At 41.0% G+C, this 16,413-nt stretch overlaps 2 protein-coding genes across 5 annotated transcripts in view; both read left to right on the top strand.

Annotated features, from left to right (window-relative positions):
• Positions 1-3,831, top strand: part of stmnd1 (stathmin domain containing 1) — a 35,383-nt gene extending 31,552 nt beyond the window's left edge. For 3 of the 4 annotated variants that reach the window (XM_085262175.1, XM_085262174.1, XM_085262176.1), the window contains 3 exons: positions 688-827; positions 1,343-1,474; positions 1,595-3,831. In XM_085262175.1, the coding sequence (XP_085118301.1) occupies positions 688-827; positions 1,343-1,474; positions 1,595-2,005 (683 nt within the window). In that variant the 3' untranslated portion in view covers positions 2,006-3,831. The remainder of the gene's footprint in view (positions 1-687; positions 828-1,342; positions 1,475-1,594) is intronic. The other variant, XM_085262173.1, reaches the window with a different exon arrangement.
• A 1,307-nt stretch (positions 3,832-5,138) lies between these two features.
• On the top strand, positions 5,139-16,413 carry rbm24a (RNA binding motif protein 24a). Its single transcript, XM_085262550.1, has 4 exons — positions 5,139-5,587; positions 6,777-6,900; positions 7,020-7,074; positions 13,843-16,413. The coding sequence occupies exons 1-4, from the start codon at positions 5,420-5,422 to the stop codon at positions 14,198-14,200; spliced, it is 705 nt and encodes a 234-aa protein (XP_085118676.1). The 5' UTR covers positions 5,139-5,419; the 3' UTR covers positions 14,201-16,413.

The following is a 16,413-nucleotide window of genomic DNA, read 5'->3' as shown; positions in this document are numbered from 1 at the left end:
TTGCCTTGACCCACTTTCCACTCAGGCAGTTATATCCTGTTTATTTTGTTCCTCTCTCACTCATTGAATAACTGACATTATCCATTTCTCCCTAATCTCTGCCTTTTTCCTTTACCTCTAGCTGTGATAATTCCAACTCTTAAGAAATCGAGTGTAGACCCATCACCTTACTGTCACCTTACTAACAGTCATCTCTATGAGCAAATTGAATCTGGTTTTCAGCACCTTCACAGTACAGACAGCCCTGGTCCTTTAAGCCCTTTAAGTCTCTCTATCTCTCCATCTCTCACCTCCAGGTCTCCCTGATCTTTTGCACATCACCACTCCATCCTGTTCTCTGAGCTCCTCATCCTCTGTCATTCTCATTATACCTTCTGCACTCCTGACGACCATGGGCATTAGAGCTGGCAACCGAGTGGCTCCTCATCTTTGGAACTCGCTCCCAAATCACATTCGGAACACTGATTCTCTCCCTCTCTCTATAACCACTGTTAAAACACATCTGTTTAAGCTTGCCTATTCCGTTTTATTTTAATTCTGTGATGTATTGACTTTTTTTTCCGATGATGTCTTCAACTGTTATTTTATCTATACTGTGATTTTGTTATTTATTTGCTTGTAAGATGTCCTTGAGTGTATAATATGTGTTTGTTTATTTCTTGTTTTTTTGTTGGTTTGTTTTTCCAGACGTACTTCTGTGGGATAATGAAATAACTGAACGCCAGAAGTCCCACAAGATCCTGGAGGAACTGCTGAATCAGGGCATCATCCCAAAGGAACAGCACAGAGAAAAGAGCAGCAGGGTTGGAGAAGCTTACAGCATCATGGTGAGTACCTGGTGTGCACAGCATGGTACGACCTTACAGGCCAGTTATCTGACAGCTTTACTGCAAATGGAGCTTTACTTTTAGTAGAAAGACAAGCACAGTGATATAAACAGGGTACATATTCTAAAAGATGCTTTTTTTTCTCAACACATCTGACAAAGCGAAATAAAAACTTTTTCCATAGCCTGACTGCTACTGTCCCTGAATCTGTGGCATCCATAATAATGCTGCGGTTCAACAAACTTTTACTAAAGAAAAAGAAAATAAGGAAGAACACCATGAACCAAGCACAAAATGAGCTGCCTGATTCCATCTTTGCCCATAAACTCATACTCATAAGCTAAACTATCCGTCCATTCCATTCTGCATATTAAATTCAGGGTCACGAGTGTGGGGGGTTGGGGGCTGGAGCTTATCCCGTCTGCCATAGGGCGTGAGACGTGGTACAGACAGGTTGCCTGTCTAAAAAGATGCAGGAAGTGTTTTCTGTCATTTTCTGTGTTTGTATGCATCAGCTGGACGACAATGAAGGTGCCTGGCGCAGGCCTCCTGCCAGACTGGAGTCTCTGAAGGTGAAGAAAGCTCAGAAGCTACACACCAGAGAAGAGTTTGAAGAGAAGATCCGGCTGGCTGAAGAGAGACGCAAGGTGCCGTGTCTGCATGACCATTTTCCCCAACACCTCAGCTCTGTCATGTCTTTTGGTTTGTTTTGTTTTTTACCAGAGTTTTCTTAAAAAAAAAATCTTGCACTCTCCACTCTCTTTCAGTTAAAAGAAGATAAGCTCAAGATGCGTTTAAGGAGGAAGTCTGCACGTGTCCGTGTCCCCGCCATCATCTCCAGCACCGAGAAAGACAAAGACATGTCCATCACCCCTGTGGAGACGCTAGCGGCACCACATCCCAGCCAGGTGATGCGTGAGGCTGCAGAGGGAGGAGAGTGGGTGAGAGAGGATGGAGATGGCAAAAGGGAGTGCGAGGAAGAGGCGAAGAAGGCAGGGAAGAGAGAAAGGAGAGAGGAGGGAGGAGATCACCGAGGGGAGGGTGCAGAGAGGGAAGTTGAGAGTAGAGAAAAGGAAGAAGAAGAAGAGATGACCCAGGTGCAAGAGTTCACAGCCTCAGGGGAGCTGGAGTGTGATTCTAGCTTCCAACATGCAGATGACAAAGAAGAAGTATTTTAAACTATTGCACAAATCAGCCATCAATCAGCACAAGGGGGTACGGGAAGAGAAACTAAGCCAAAAATACATTCATTTTGCACAGTTGAGAGTTGTTTAAGCTTGTAAAATAAATGTATTAGCAATGTGTACAATGTATATTTAATGTGTGACTGAACTTAATGTTGAAGCTGTGAAGGTTTGCAGAAGAAAAACATGAAAGCACATTGGAACATGAGGGTTTTCCATTAAATTCAACGCATTTTACCTCACTGAACACTTTAATAAAGATTAATTGATGCACTTCATACCAAAAGACCAAATCGATTTTTGTGAGTGCTTTTGGTTGTTTGGTCTTTGTTTGTTTTTTTCACTATAACTGAGAGAAATTGCTGTGTTATCCTCTCACGTTGCTGTGAAGGTTGTACTCTGTGCAGCTGTTCTGTTGGACATAAGGTGGCACTGTTTCAGTGGGTTAAATGTGTGCTGCAGCTTGTCTTATAGAAGAGTTAGCGCACCTCTTCTATAAGACAAGCCATGAGTGCTTTTGGCAACATGTGAGGAAGGGCTTGGTGTAAAAAGATGTGTTTAAGGCAAAGTAGGAAATCCCCATTTTCTCGTTTTTTATGGTTCAGAGAGTGTGTGAAAAACAAGTGTGTGATCAGTCATTTATTACAATCCATAAAATGTAAAAGCTTTAGAGGTTAACCACAAAAAAAACCAGAACATCAAAACATATTTTTGAATGAGAGGTTAGGGCTGAAACCTAAGTGTGACTGCTGTGGCCATTCAGCTGTTTCCTTGACCTTTGACCTTCAACTTTCCTTTGCCTGACTGGCAAATGATTGACAGATATTTTAAGTTTTAATTTCTCTAAAAACAGCCAATATGGAAACAGCATTTACAAAGTGGACTTAATGTTTGCAGTGGTTCAAGGTTCCTGGTGATAAAGAATAAATGAAGCTTTCATTGGGGGGCGGCATATTGTTAGAGGATTCAGACTAGTCAGCATGCTGCAGAGACAATAAGAGCATGCAACCTAACCGGATCCCCATTGTTGAGCTTGAGAAACCTGATATCAATCCCCCTTTATTCTGACTTTTAAGGGCGTGTGGCTGCATTAATAAAACAGCAAGTGAACGGAGACACGGCAGAAAGGCGCTTTATCAGGTTGCATTTCATTGTGATGTGACGTCCTGCAGGTGGAGGTGACAACACTGGCTCTTGTCATTCTTTTAGCTGGAAGAAGACAGATTTTGGTTGGAGGTGAATAAAAACGCAATTAGTAATCTTTACTGATCTGTGTTTCATAAAGTTTAGACTGGTCATCAGTGGCTTCCCACATAGGAATGAACAGCACTTGGTAATGCTCCCACCGTAAATGTATCTGCTCACTGTAGGATAGATGTACGTATGTAGGCCAGCTCGCAGAAGTGAGGCACCATGAATGATTAATAGAAGAGTTCACTCTCACATTACCGGAGTTGAATTAGCTCTTCTGGGCTGTTCGGGAGGATATTGAGAGATGCAGCAGTATGGCCTCATCCGACACTGACACCTCTGTTTCAAACTTTTTACACTGGACTAATGACCTTTCCACTCAAGAAGCAACACAATTAAGACTCTCTAAAGACATACCCCTCACGTATTGTGCATGACTTCTTTCTTTACTTATTTATTCAACAGGGACAGGCATGCCATTAAACAGCAATACACCAAAAATATAAGATGCAAGCGCCAGATTATACCAAACTACTAATTCACATCTGTAGTCCCAGCCATTCAAGCTGGACTGTGAATCTTCTCAGAGGATTTTCAAAGGTGTTGATCTGCTGTTTATAAAAGGGCTGAACTCTTTTTCCCCATTCTATTTGTGAATAAATAAATAAAGTTTATTCTATAAATGTAAAATATCTAAAACTGTATTTGCAATAAACTGTCAAAACTAAAAGATTGCCAGTAGAAAGTGAGTATGGTTTACTTGAGTTTAAAGTTAGTGCTATTTGTTCATTGTGAGTCCAAAGTACTTAAAATAACTTTATTTTTCTGAGAGATCACTTCTTAATTAATCAGTTCAGCTCACATATTAGTTGACATTAGTTCAACTGAGAACTATAACACTGTGGAGGGTGAAAAAAAAACCCCCAAACATCCAAATTATTTTTCACTTGAGCTGTTCCTGAGTCACAGGTACTTTTTGTGCCAAACGTATCATCAGTAGTGGTGTGCGGATCGATACTGAAATATCGATTGTTCCGATACCAGCAATTTATGTTCTAGAATCGATTATCATATTATAATATCGATATTTTAGTACTCTGGGGTAAATTTGTAGTTTTTCCATTAAAATGAACGCAGTGGAAAGAAACTATACAATTCGGATCGTCTAATTTGGAAGGAACTACTTCCTCTTACGCCTTTCATAGTCATATGTGGAATACGGCTGTATAAATGTGTCGCAGCCCCTGGCATTCACACTCACAACAATGGCTGAGCGCAAACAGAGTCCTGTGTGGACACGTTGTTGTGGCAACACCACTGACCTCGTCAAACACCTCAGAGTAAATCACATCACAGAATATGATAAGCTTATGTTGAGGTGAACAGAAGAGGAGGACAGGGACAGGTGCTGCTAGGGCGAGACAGATGTCTCTCGCAGAGTCCTTTAGTGCTGCAGGCAGGCAACATGCTCAAATAGCGCACAACGTCAGTTTTTTTTTTATTTCTATGTGATTATTCTGCATTATTAAGCAATAAAAACAAGTTGTCTGATGTCCTCTAATCATTATGAAGCAATATGGTTATGTTATTATTACAATTACATAATACAATTATATATTGTATTATGAAATGCAATGAAACATTAAGTTTTTGTACAGAGTATCGGTATCGGATCAGTATCGCTGATACCACCCTGAATTTTGCTTGGTATCGGATCGGAAAGGAAATCAGTGGTATCGCACATCACTAATCATCAGTAGAATCGGTTTTTGTTGGGCCCTGATGGTTCATTAAACGCGGATCTTTGTGGTGAAGGAGCTCCAATGTTTCACACTGAGCCGCACTTCCCAGCTGTTTGTGCACGCTGGTGGGAGGAACTAAAAAGTGGGTGGAGTTAGAGGCAATGCATTTAGGAATGGGTCCCGAACCTATTTAGTTAGACGGCAGAGTTACCAAGAAGAGCTGGAAACACCTGCTGGTATCTTTGGGACAATCCGCTCCATATTTCTACCCTCTTACTGTCGAACTTAAATCTACCTCCAGGCTTCTTTTGTCTTCTTTTCTCCTATGAAAAACTTTAGAGCCAACTGATCTCTCACTTTCTCTCTCTCTCTTTCTCTATCTCTCTAGTCATCCAAAGTATTATCGATAAGGAGACATTGCACTACTACTATATTTTTTTATAGTTTCTATTTATTGTATTTTTTTGCACTAACGATGCACACCACGCAAAAGGACACGACCTATACGAAGATCTTTGTTGGAGGTCTTCCCTACCACACCACGGATTCCAGTCTCAGGAAATATTTTGAAGTTTTTGGTGAGATTGAAGAAGCAGTGGTCATTACCGACAGGCAGACCGGCAAGTCTAGAGGTTATGGATTTGTAAGTATCACTCAGTAACACCACAGCTTTCCACAGGAGTTTATATGCGTCTATTCGTTCCAGAAATTCGTGTCACCACGTTTCTTCTGTTAAGGCTCGCTTCTGTTGCTGTCTTGCACAACACCATGACTAGCATTGATATATCTGTGGGTCACGGGTTGTTTATGTTTTGATAAGCAGCTCCTGCTTAAATTCGTCACTGGCTTCTGTTGCAATCTCGCACCCACCAACTTGTTGCGCGCTGGTATGCGCCCCGACACGCATTTTTTTAAGGAGCTGTTCACACAGTGGCAGCTGCGGTGGGCTGAAAGAAAACTCTCGATTATGTCTTGATATTGTAGAGCAGGGTTTTCGAAACGGTCACAGTTTCTTCCTCTTAGGGTAGTTTACACCGTCTTGCTGAGACTTGTCATCAAACCTGAGAACCAAAGTGTTTAATGTTTTTGGGTTGTTTGGGGGGGGGGGTTTGGAGACGAGCAACCATCACGGTTATTCAATAATAAATCTCTTTATTTGTACATATACATATAGTTTGACTAAGCTGACCTTCATATACATGTAAGAGAATTATCCAAAAAAAGAATTATGGAAGCCAAGCCTGAGCCTTTATTTAAGTAACCTAATTTTATTCTTATCTACCCTTGATTTAATCAAATATTTACGTTTGTGTGCTGGGATCAACGTTTAACTTCACGTTTGCTTAGATCCTCTCTTTACTGCTCTTTCTAAATCATCTTTTTTTTTTTTATTTACCTTTACTTTATTGTCTCCCAAATAATGTTTATGGTCAAGCTCACATGAATCCCTCTGATTAGAATTAAAGGCAGTAAAAGGAGAACTGAGGGCTTTGGTTTGGTTGTGGTGGTCAGCCTGGCTACCGTTCACTGCTGATAAGTTTCATCACATCCACACGAGGGTGATAAATGTGTATGTGCTGTCAAATACCTGCCACTGTCAGTGATGGCCACACAGGCGCACACAGAAGGAGGCCTCTGTGCACACACACACATACCCACACACACACACACACACACACACACACACACACACACACACACACACACACACACACACACACTTATACTTCTTTGAAACATGTGGTTTCCCTCTTTCTTACAAGCTCCAATCATTATTGAACCCTCAACTGCCTTTAAAAACATCCTCAGATCTTCGTTTATCCTTCTCTCAGGTGACGATGGCAGACCGTGCAGCCGCAGATCGGGCCTGCAAGGACCCCAACCCGATCATCGATGGCAGGAAGGCCAACGTCAACCTGGCATACCTGGGTGCCAAGCCTCGGGTGATGCAGCCAGGTAAGACCAGCCAGTAGGATGTTTGTTTGTACCTCAGGGTTTGAATCTTAAATATAATTTCAAGTTGTTGTTGCTAGAAGTCAGTTTTTGTCTGTATTTGAAGTTATTTTGTCTTGCAGGTTTTACCTTCGGTGTTCCCCAGATTCACCCAGCATTCATCCAAAGGCCTTATGGGTAAGGACTAACAAGTCGACATGTATTCATTTCCTTGAATAAATGATGTCTAATCATCAGAATTGGAATGTAAGCTATAAATACACCTTTTCTTCCCCAATGATTGTCCACCCAAAAAAAAAACCTCCAGTCAAAACTGCTTTTCCTAAGTTCGACTGTTTGCAGAAATACGTGTGAGTGTAAATACATTCTTGTGTGAGTGTGTTGAGTGGACAGTGATGGAAACTTTACAGCCTCACTCAATGTTATCTATCTTTCTCTGGTTCGACAGGCTCGCTCTCGGTTAAGCTAACTGTGCTGGTTTGTGGAATAGTTCTGATCAGAGAAAAGGAATTACCTGTAGACTCAAACGCACACAAACAAGCTCTCAAAATGGTGATTACAGATGCATGTACGTGGGTTTCGTTTGGACTTCTTTTTCATTTTATTTAAATAGAACTTAGCTTTGTGTGCCGTTATGAAGTGGTGTTGTTAGCTAAACCGTGTGCTTTCTTTACTTTAGTGATAAAAAAAGTAAAAGAAAAGAAAAACTGGACTGATTGTTGTTTTTGTGGGGTGTTCTTTTTCCTTTTTGTGGAAGCGTGTCTACTTTGCAGAGGAGAAGATTTTTTTTAAATTATTATTATTATCATTGCTTTTAGCTTGTGGTTGATCTGTTTTGTTTAACAGGATGTGCTGTTACATGTTTCTTTCTCCTCCTTCTGGCTGTCTTGTTTGAGTGAGTGGTGACTTTTCTGTGTGGAGTTTCTTTCTTTCACCCTTGCCCCCCCACCCCACACTTTCCCCTCAAAATAACAAAGCCTATCACTGCTTGCATGTGCTCAGTGCATCTTCCTGCTGTTTCTTACATTAACACAACACGGCAGAGACCAACTTACTGTGAAATGACCTCTTGTGGTCTCTCAGCCTCCTTTTCTTCGCACTATTGGGAGATGCGAATGTCTTATGAATGAACCGAAAGCATCCCAGTTAAAATGTGAGCTTATATGCGTCTGACTACACCTGAACATACGGGGGTTATGGGGTCTCACTGTGCATCTGCACACGTCCACATGCACCCAGCTCAAGTCAGTCAGCACCAAAGTCTCCACTGTGACACAAACAAATGTCTGGATGTCTCTTTTTCTATCTCTTATTCTCTCAGAGCGAGCTTTCGTCACATGGGCTCGTGGTGTTAAGGAAAACAAGCGCACCCATTGTGCCACACAAAGCCCTGAATGCTGACAATGCAGTCGCATGAAGCTGAGCTGTGTGTGTGTCTGTGTTAGGGGGTCCAGTGAGGGTGCACGAGCTGTCGCTGTGTGTCATGTAAGAGCAGGGAAGAGCCCATTTAAACAGGGTCATGTGAGTGTGTTAGGGGCCGGCCTAACATATAGCCTTTAACTCTTTATCCCCGTTAAGTCGACTTTTGACGTCGCCTCTGTACACTTAATGACAGGTTTTTGCACATCAGCATATTTCAATAAAGGCATGGTTAGGCAAAAAGAGTTAACCTCCTTGGACCTGGTGTCCAAATATATGGACATCACATTTTGGGTTATTTAGACCAAAATACTCAATTTTGCTCTACAAGGGCCTGATGTCCACTTACGAGGACATTATACTGCTGCTGTTCTATCAAATTTTTAAACAAATATCCTCATATGTGGCTCTCATTTTTCTTAAAAACAAAAATAAGATAAAAAAATAAAATCGGGCAATTCTTTGTTTTTACATTCATCGGGCCCCAATATGCCCAAATATCAAAGAGAAATGAAAAATGCACGCCATGGAAGAGTTTGGGTCTTAGGACGTTAATATGAATTTGTACAAGTTATGAATCATACATGACTCATATCTGAACAAATGTAAGCACACTGTTAATCTATGAAAGAAAATTACAGACAGAAGTCTTTTTCCATGTACAATGGAATTAAGTCCAGATTTTAGTGAAGAAAATTTACTTAATTAAATGGTATTTTCCCCACAGTGGCTTTCAAAATCCAAAAAGGATGTCAATGTGGCTGTCCTCTGATAGTCCTGTGAGCAGATAGGCTTGCATAAACTGGCGGCAGTGTCGTCTTTTTTCCTTTTTTTCACATACCTGGTGAGGTTGGGAGGTGAATTCCAAAAGGGAATTTAGCATGACCCACTCCAGGGACAGCGGCTGGTGGGGAGAATTCACGAACACGTGTCAGGCTCCAACCCTGTCACTTCACCTTCAGTTTGAACATGGTGCAGAGAAAGTTAAGAGCTAGCCAATCAAATCATCTTTACAGTCGACCCCCACCTGTTTGCGGTTTTTCTGGATTTTCTGTGGAACTAACTGATTTTATTTTCACGACAAAATACATTTTTTATGATTAAAAAAGAAGGTGTGTTTCTCAACATGGGGAAATGGCATCAGCAGACACGGGGGCGGCTACAAAATATCCCAAGACCTTCAAATGTTTTAGGATGATAGTTTATGGTATATATGGTGTTTGAACTATTTAAATAGGCAGTTATAAGCATTTTTAGAGCGGTCTCAAGTGTTTGGTATTTGGTATTTGCAGCTGGTTGTGGCCCTTAGCCCCAGCAAATACTGGGGGTCATCTGTATTAAAATGATCCACCAAAGCGTTAACTGAGAGAACAACTTGGTTGCCTGTGCAGTTCAGTATTACATAAAAGAAGTTGCTGTGAAAAATCAGCCTGGTGTATATATACAAAGAAGCTAGTGTAGCTAATGCTAATCGCTAACTGATGCTTGGCCAGATTTCCTTGTAATGATTAGCTATTATCGCTATGGCGATCGCACCAGCAAAGATATCCCCCCAGCTGAGGAAATGTAACTGTGTGAATAGGGTTGTCATAGTATTAAAATGTCAAACTTGGGAAGATTTTGACCACATCCTGCAACAGCAGAAGTAATGGCAAAGAAGTCATATCTCAAAAACTGTTTAATACTTAAGTGTTGTTGAAAATGAAGATTCAGTGATCTCTTTAAAACGTGCTGTTCAGTGTTATGAATGTTAACTACTTCAGCTGTTAGTAACGGTAGGAGCTAGTTCAGTGCCTGCCTGGAGACCACTGTTGTTGTGATTTGTTGTGACTATATAAATAAAACTGGATTGAATACAAGCGTCACAAAGCGAGCTCAGGGGAGGCAGAAACCTGCTGTGGAGCAGAAGACCTCGTAAACAGATTAGAAGAAAAGCTGCAACGAGTAAACAATTAAACCTCATGACTTTCTGGCTGCATTCTTCCTACACTTGCCCCACTTTGCGTTCTTTCTGTCCTTGTCCCCACAAATATGTGGAGACATACACTTCTACTCTATCCGCAAGGGACTCTGCAGAGAGTCTGTTTTTAACACAATAACAGTAACTATATGCAACAGATATCCATCTTCTTCAGGGAGCTCCAGAGATGTAAGGCAGCCATTGAGGAAAATTTACATTCATAACCTTTGAGTACATCACACTGCTCGGATTAAGTTCCAATATCCACATAAACACCAGACCTTAATAAATTACTTTCCATGTAAACAGCTGACCCGAAGTCTTCAGTCTGATTTAGAGAAATACTAGTGTGTAACTGCAGCCACAATCTCCACAGCAGGGAATAAATTTGTTAGAAGTAAACTCAAAGTGAGAGAGGCTTAGGATGAAAGCTCCGGTGAAAGATACAATTCGCAAATCACAAACGTGGCAAACAGCGTCCTCTCTTCCTTTTGAAATGAATCAAAGAACCTCTTTAGATTGATGGTCCCTTGAAGTCACTTCAGCACTGAAGTTTGCATTTTCACAATTTTTTTTAAAGAGACAAACGATCACAGCTGAACATCCTTTTACATCCAGCGGCTCAAAAACTGAAGTTCTCCTCTGCACGCTCAGAAGATGTATCTGTGCTGCTGCTGTTGCTGTTAATACGTCCACACAGAGTGACTGGTGAAGGTTTCGCACAGTAACTTTATCCAGGTAGCCATCTGTGTTTGGATTATGACTATGTTACAAATATTTAAGTGCATCAGAATCACAGTCAGCTTGGTCGTAACAACTCTTTAAATTAGGAAATGTTTGTGACGTCAACCTCTCGCACTTTGATAACGAACAAGTCCACATTGGCAGACAGCATGCAGGCTGGAAGACAACCTTTATTTAGCCTTGAACTTTATTGACTACTGGGACCTTCCAATAAAGAAACGCACACACAGGAACAGTCAGACCAGCATACCTGCACAAATCAGCTACATATACTTGGAATAGACTGGGATAACTTAAATGCTCTTATTTTATGACCATCTGCACAGAGAAAAGCCGTTTTTAGTTTGTTTATTTTAATGAGGCAGAGCTTTGCTTCCTATGGCCGAAAACACAACTTATGCTATGTGTATATCTGTGTGTGTTATTCAGTCTATACCAACTTATACAGCTCAGCACCACCAGTATCTTGTAATACAGATTTAATAATGTAACTGCAATAAGATCTAGGAGTCAGACAAATATTAGAAAGTGTGCGCAAAGATGTGAATATCACATTATGAGATTATTAGATTTGCTGTCTTGCACAATGCATTTTCAGAGCACAGCACTCTATGCTTGCATAGTGCTTAGATTATCGAATTATATTATTATAGATCTAGTACTAACATGAGATCTGAAGTCCTGTTAGGGGCTTATTTGCTGTGCTTTTCACACAGAGCACCTGTGGGTCAGCTGCTGCCTTTTTAACTGATTAATTCAAATCCTGGCATCAACTGTGCAAACAGAGTTACAATGTGTTTGTTGATCGGTACACTCAAACCACCCCCCCAAAAACTCAATAAACATGAAGTAGTAACTTTGAGTAAAATGCAACTGAAATATATAAAAGGTTTCTTTATTAAAATAATTAACAATTAAGGATAATTTGCTTGGTATAAACTGAATGAATGCCAATTAAGTAAATTTCATTGAACCAGAATCCCTTAATTATACTCATGTAACAAAATTAAATGGAAAACTTACACTTAATTAATTAGTTGATTTGTTTTTTGGGGGGGGGGGGGTTTTGAGCGTGTTAGACCAGCAAATACTTGCACAACTGAGCAGTCGAGCAGTGGGCGAATCTTCCACGCCTGTCATATGACGTTTTTCCTCTCTTGATAATTCAGTGATTTCACACGAGATAACAGCCTGTAAACATCTCTCTGCACCACTGCTGCTATATATATATTTTTTTTTTATTAGGCCAGTAAAATATCTAAAGCCTTACTGAGCCCACTGAGTTTCTTTAGTGCCACTTTCAAAGTGAGTTTTTTGAATCACATGATACTGAAAATGCTGCTTCAGAAGGTTTTCTAATTAGTTTAACTCTGAAAAAAAAACAAAGAATCTTTTCAGGATAGAAATTTTCTTACCAGCCTTCAAAAATGCTCTTATGTGGGTATCTTTAGCAACAGCAACACCATCCCTTCACATTTCCACCCCTTTGCTTTTCACGTCTTTTTTCAGTTGAGTGATTGTGCTGTGCCCTCGTCATGGTTGTTGCTTTTGTGAAATGTTTTTTTCCTATATATCCTCCTCTCTAACACTTTGCTCTTTATGTTCTCTCCTGTTTTTCCTGGTCCACTGTTTTCGGTTGGGATGTGGATTGGATTTGGATAATGGAGTGCTCACAATAGGGTTGCCACGATAGATCCCACTTTTTTTTTTAAACTTTCTGATCGTTTTCTCTCTCAATCCAGACGATAAAGTGACCACCTGATATCCACTGATTGTGCAGATTTTTCCTCAACAGATTTAACAGCAATCGTTATTTAAAGTTAGATGCGCGGCTGTTACTGGAATTCTGTTTTCTCACTTCGTTTGAGTTCAATTCGAGGAGAGGGGATATCAAAAAAGCAACATTTCTTATTTTTGCTTCTTACTAAAAAAGTTGATTTTTCACTTCTCTCATTCAGAATGGTGTAGATTATAAAAACTCCCTTCCTGCTTGCTGTGCAGCTGAGTTTCCAGACCTTATAGAGACTAGGGGCTGGGATAAGGCTATGTCATGGAGGGCAGAATGTGCTCATTGTTCAGAATTGTTTATTTAATCGAAACATCCCTCTCAGTGCAGAGCCTAGTCCCAGCTCCCCCCACAGCCTCCGTGGCTCATTGTCCCGACAGAGAGGGGGAAATGGCCAGCAGCGTCCCTTTTTAAAACTGTCCAGCTGTCAAAGTGGCAGTGACATTTTCACAAAGCTTCCCTGGGCTCATCTACTCTGTTCACACACACACACCCCACCCCCTGCCACTGTAAGCCACCCGAACCCCGCTGCCCCTGCTCTCCCTCCAGCAGGCAGGGGACAGCACCAGAGTTAATGTACAAATTGACCATCAGATGAGCTGCAAGGCTACAAATCTCAACCCTCTTCTTTCTCTTTTGTCTCCACAACGCAAACTCAAACATGCCCCTCATGCTCTGCCTCATAGAGAAGATGATGTCAGTACTTCATCCAGATGTAATCATACGAAAGTTGGTTTTTTTTAATTAAGAAGGGAAACAAAGAAAAAAAAAGTCTGGGTGTTGAAAGATTTTCTCATGTTCTAGTCTTCTTTTCTAGTCAAACTTTTTCTATTTTGGCAACCCTATATTGTTCTAATCCTTACTAGCAGGCATTTTCTTGCTCTTCTTGACTGGTGACCTGGACTGGGTCTGGGTGGTGGGAGGGCGCTTGGCCTTAGTGTGGTGGAGTTGGGTTTTTGGGGGGTTGGGTCTTACTGTCTTTTTAATGTTTGGCACTGAATCAAACAACTGTCACATCTGTGTGTTTCTCCCACAGCATCCCGGCCCACTATGTGTATCCTCAGGCCTTCGTTCAGCCTAGTGTGGTCATCCCTCATGTGCAGCCTGCAGCCGCTGCGCCTCCCACTGCCTCATCCCCCTACATCGACTACACCGGAGCCGCCTATGCACAGTATTCTGCTGCAGCAGCCAACGCTGCTGCCGCTGCCGCCGCCGCTTACGAGCAATACCCTTACACCGCCTCCCCAGCGGCCACAGGCTACGTGGCCACTGCCGGATACGGCTATGCTGTCCAGCAACCTTTGGCCACCGCTGCCCCGGGCTCAGCCGCTGCTGCAGCTGCAGCCTTTGGCCAGTACCAGCCTCAGCAATTGCAAGCTGACCGCATGCAATAGCAGGTCCTGCAAGTGCTGGACATGCAGAGCAAGAAGGAGGCCCACCCCAGCTACAGCTGATCTGTTAAAAAAAAAGAAAAAAAAGAGGGAGTGGCGTTAAGGGTGTGGCGTGTCAACAGCTCAAAAGCAGAGTTGCTTTAAAAAGGTGATGATGATGATGATGATGGTGATGGTGATGGTGATGATGGTGAGGTGGGAACTTTTTACAGTAACTTTTCAACTTGCTGTGCTTCAACCAAAAAAATGAAAAAAGAGAAAATGAAAAAAAGCCGCAGGACAAATAATGAAAATGGTTTTCTATTATTATTATCATTATTGTTGTTGTTGTTGTTATTACCATGATTATTATTATCATTACTATTATCATTGTAGTACAGTACTTATTTTTAGAGATCCAGGAACTAATCCCTGTGGTTGGTATAGGTCCTATTGCTGTCTTTAACGTTAGTTTTTAGGAAAATACTCCTTTTTTTCCTCTTGTTAGGTTATTTAATGCCCTCATAACATTTATATTTATTATTTGTTATTATTAAACACTGAGGGCTCTGCTTGTTCTTTTTGTCTTTTCAAGTGCATTTTTGGAAGTTGATATTTTCTGATAATCAGGGAAATGGAACGGTTTCCACTGTGTTAGCTATTATTTTGTGTGACTCGCCGTGTCACAAACATTTGAAGAACTACCTTATTATCTTCCTGATGCTGAATGTCCCTTTTTTTTTTTTAAACTCTGTGTCTCTCAACCTCTTGACCTATGCAAAGCAAACAAATCACCATGAGACAAAGAAACAAAGAAAAGAAACTGAAAATGTCATCAACTCTGACTTGACTCTTGGACTGAAAAAAAAGGGGGGACTTGGCAAATAAAACAAAGGCACTGACAAAAGGAGAGAGACTGAAAAATGGCTTCGGACAATGAGAAACACTAAATCTGTTGCTTTTCCACGTTTCGCTCATATGTAAACTGACACATACATCCAGAGCTGCACACATAGCAGTCAAAGACAAAGGCAAGCGCAGTCGTGCTTCTCTCTGTCTCTGCTTTTGAGAGAAGCAGAAAGAGGGAGAGCAGCAGCAGCTGCTGGTGGGGGGGGGGGGGGTTGGACAGAGCCAGCTCCAGCGCCACACAGACGGATCACTCTGGAAAGAACGCTTCACTTGTGCTCGTTTGTTGAGTTGTCACATTTTAATCCCCGGCCGAGCCCTTTGGGAACCAACTTTAACCCCCACCCCCACTCGACTCATCCTCCACCCCGGTCATTCAGCACTGCCCCCGTCAGCATTTCCACCTCTGTGCTGCTGTAGTCAGGTACGCACTCACAAACACTTTCACCAAAGCCACCCCGACAACTGGCCTGCCTCATGTCTGTCAAGAACACCAGGTGGGGTGGGAGGATGTGGGTTTCCTCTTTGACGTCGTGTTGGTCTCTCTTAAATGTGCCTTACATTTTTACTGCTATTTAAGAGAGAAAAAAACTTAAAAAAAAAAAAAAAAGAGAGATAAATCTACTATTTAAGATATTTATTTTTGAGGGTTGACTATGTTGACACTCTGAGAGTAGAGACTTAGTGGCGGTACTGTATTATTAATATGATGTACTCATCTCAAGGCATATATAAGTTATTGATTAGTTTTATTATCATTATTATCATTATTATTATTAATAATAACATAATCAACCAAAATGTTGATATAGGAGTTATTTAAAAATGTGCACTGTACTTCTATTTTTTATCCTTTTTGATTCTTCGGAACATGACATTAAATATCAGCTTCATGCCTTTTTGTATGGAAGAACTTTATTTAAATGCAGGTCTCCTTGCATGCAGACAGTACTCTGCCTCTTCTATGTTTAGAGAAGAGGAAAAACTAATCTTTTTTTTTCTTTTTGGTAAAAAGAAGCAAAAAAAAAGCTGCTTTTCTCTACTAGAATGTATAGCTGTTGTCGAGGTTTCAGTAGCTGTGCTCTTTTTTTGCTTCATATTCATCAGATGGGCAATTTTACACTGTTGGGAATTTTTATACTTGAACTCTTTCTTACAAGGGAAATAAAATAAACAACAAAAAAAAGTTTAATGAAGCTTTTCATTGTCACTGGATGAGGGCATGTAAAGTGTTGTTATTAAATGCAAAGGTCCTGTTGATATTAAAACCTTTACTTCAGAATATCAACTTAAATTTCTCAAATTGGAATAAAATGTTCGATATTTAAAAA

This window comes from Mchenga conophoros, linkage group LG22 (assembly GCF_057382185.1).
Source record: "Mchenga conophoros isolate Kocher_MC1m ecotype Shallow Benthic linkage group LG22, M_conophoros_male_GT1.1, whole genome shotgun sequence".
Lineage (NCBI taxonomy): Eukaryota > Metazoa > Chordata > Actinopteri > Cichliformes > Cichlidae > Mchenga > Mchenga conophoros.
The sequence above is the reverse complement of the archived record's forward strand: the minus strand, read 5'-3'. Positions and strand labels throughout refer to the sequence as shown.

Excerpts from the sequence above, each read along its gene's own strand:
- rbm24a (XM_085262550.1), top strand. The coding sequence starts at position 5,420 with ATGCACACCACGCAAAAGGACACGACCTATACGAAGATCTTTGTTGGA. Across the intron at positions 6,901-7,019 it reads GCCTCGGGTGATGCAGCCAG|GTTTTACCTTCGGTGTTCCC; the intron begins GTAAGACCAGCC and ends TTTGTCTTGCAG. Across the intron at positions 7,075-13,842 it reads TTCATCCAAAGGCCTTATGG|CATCCCGGCCCACTATGTGT; the intron begins GTAAGGACTAAC and ends TTTCTCCCACAG.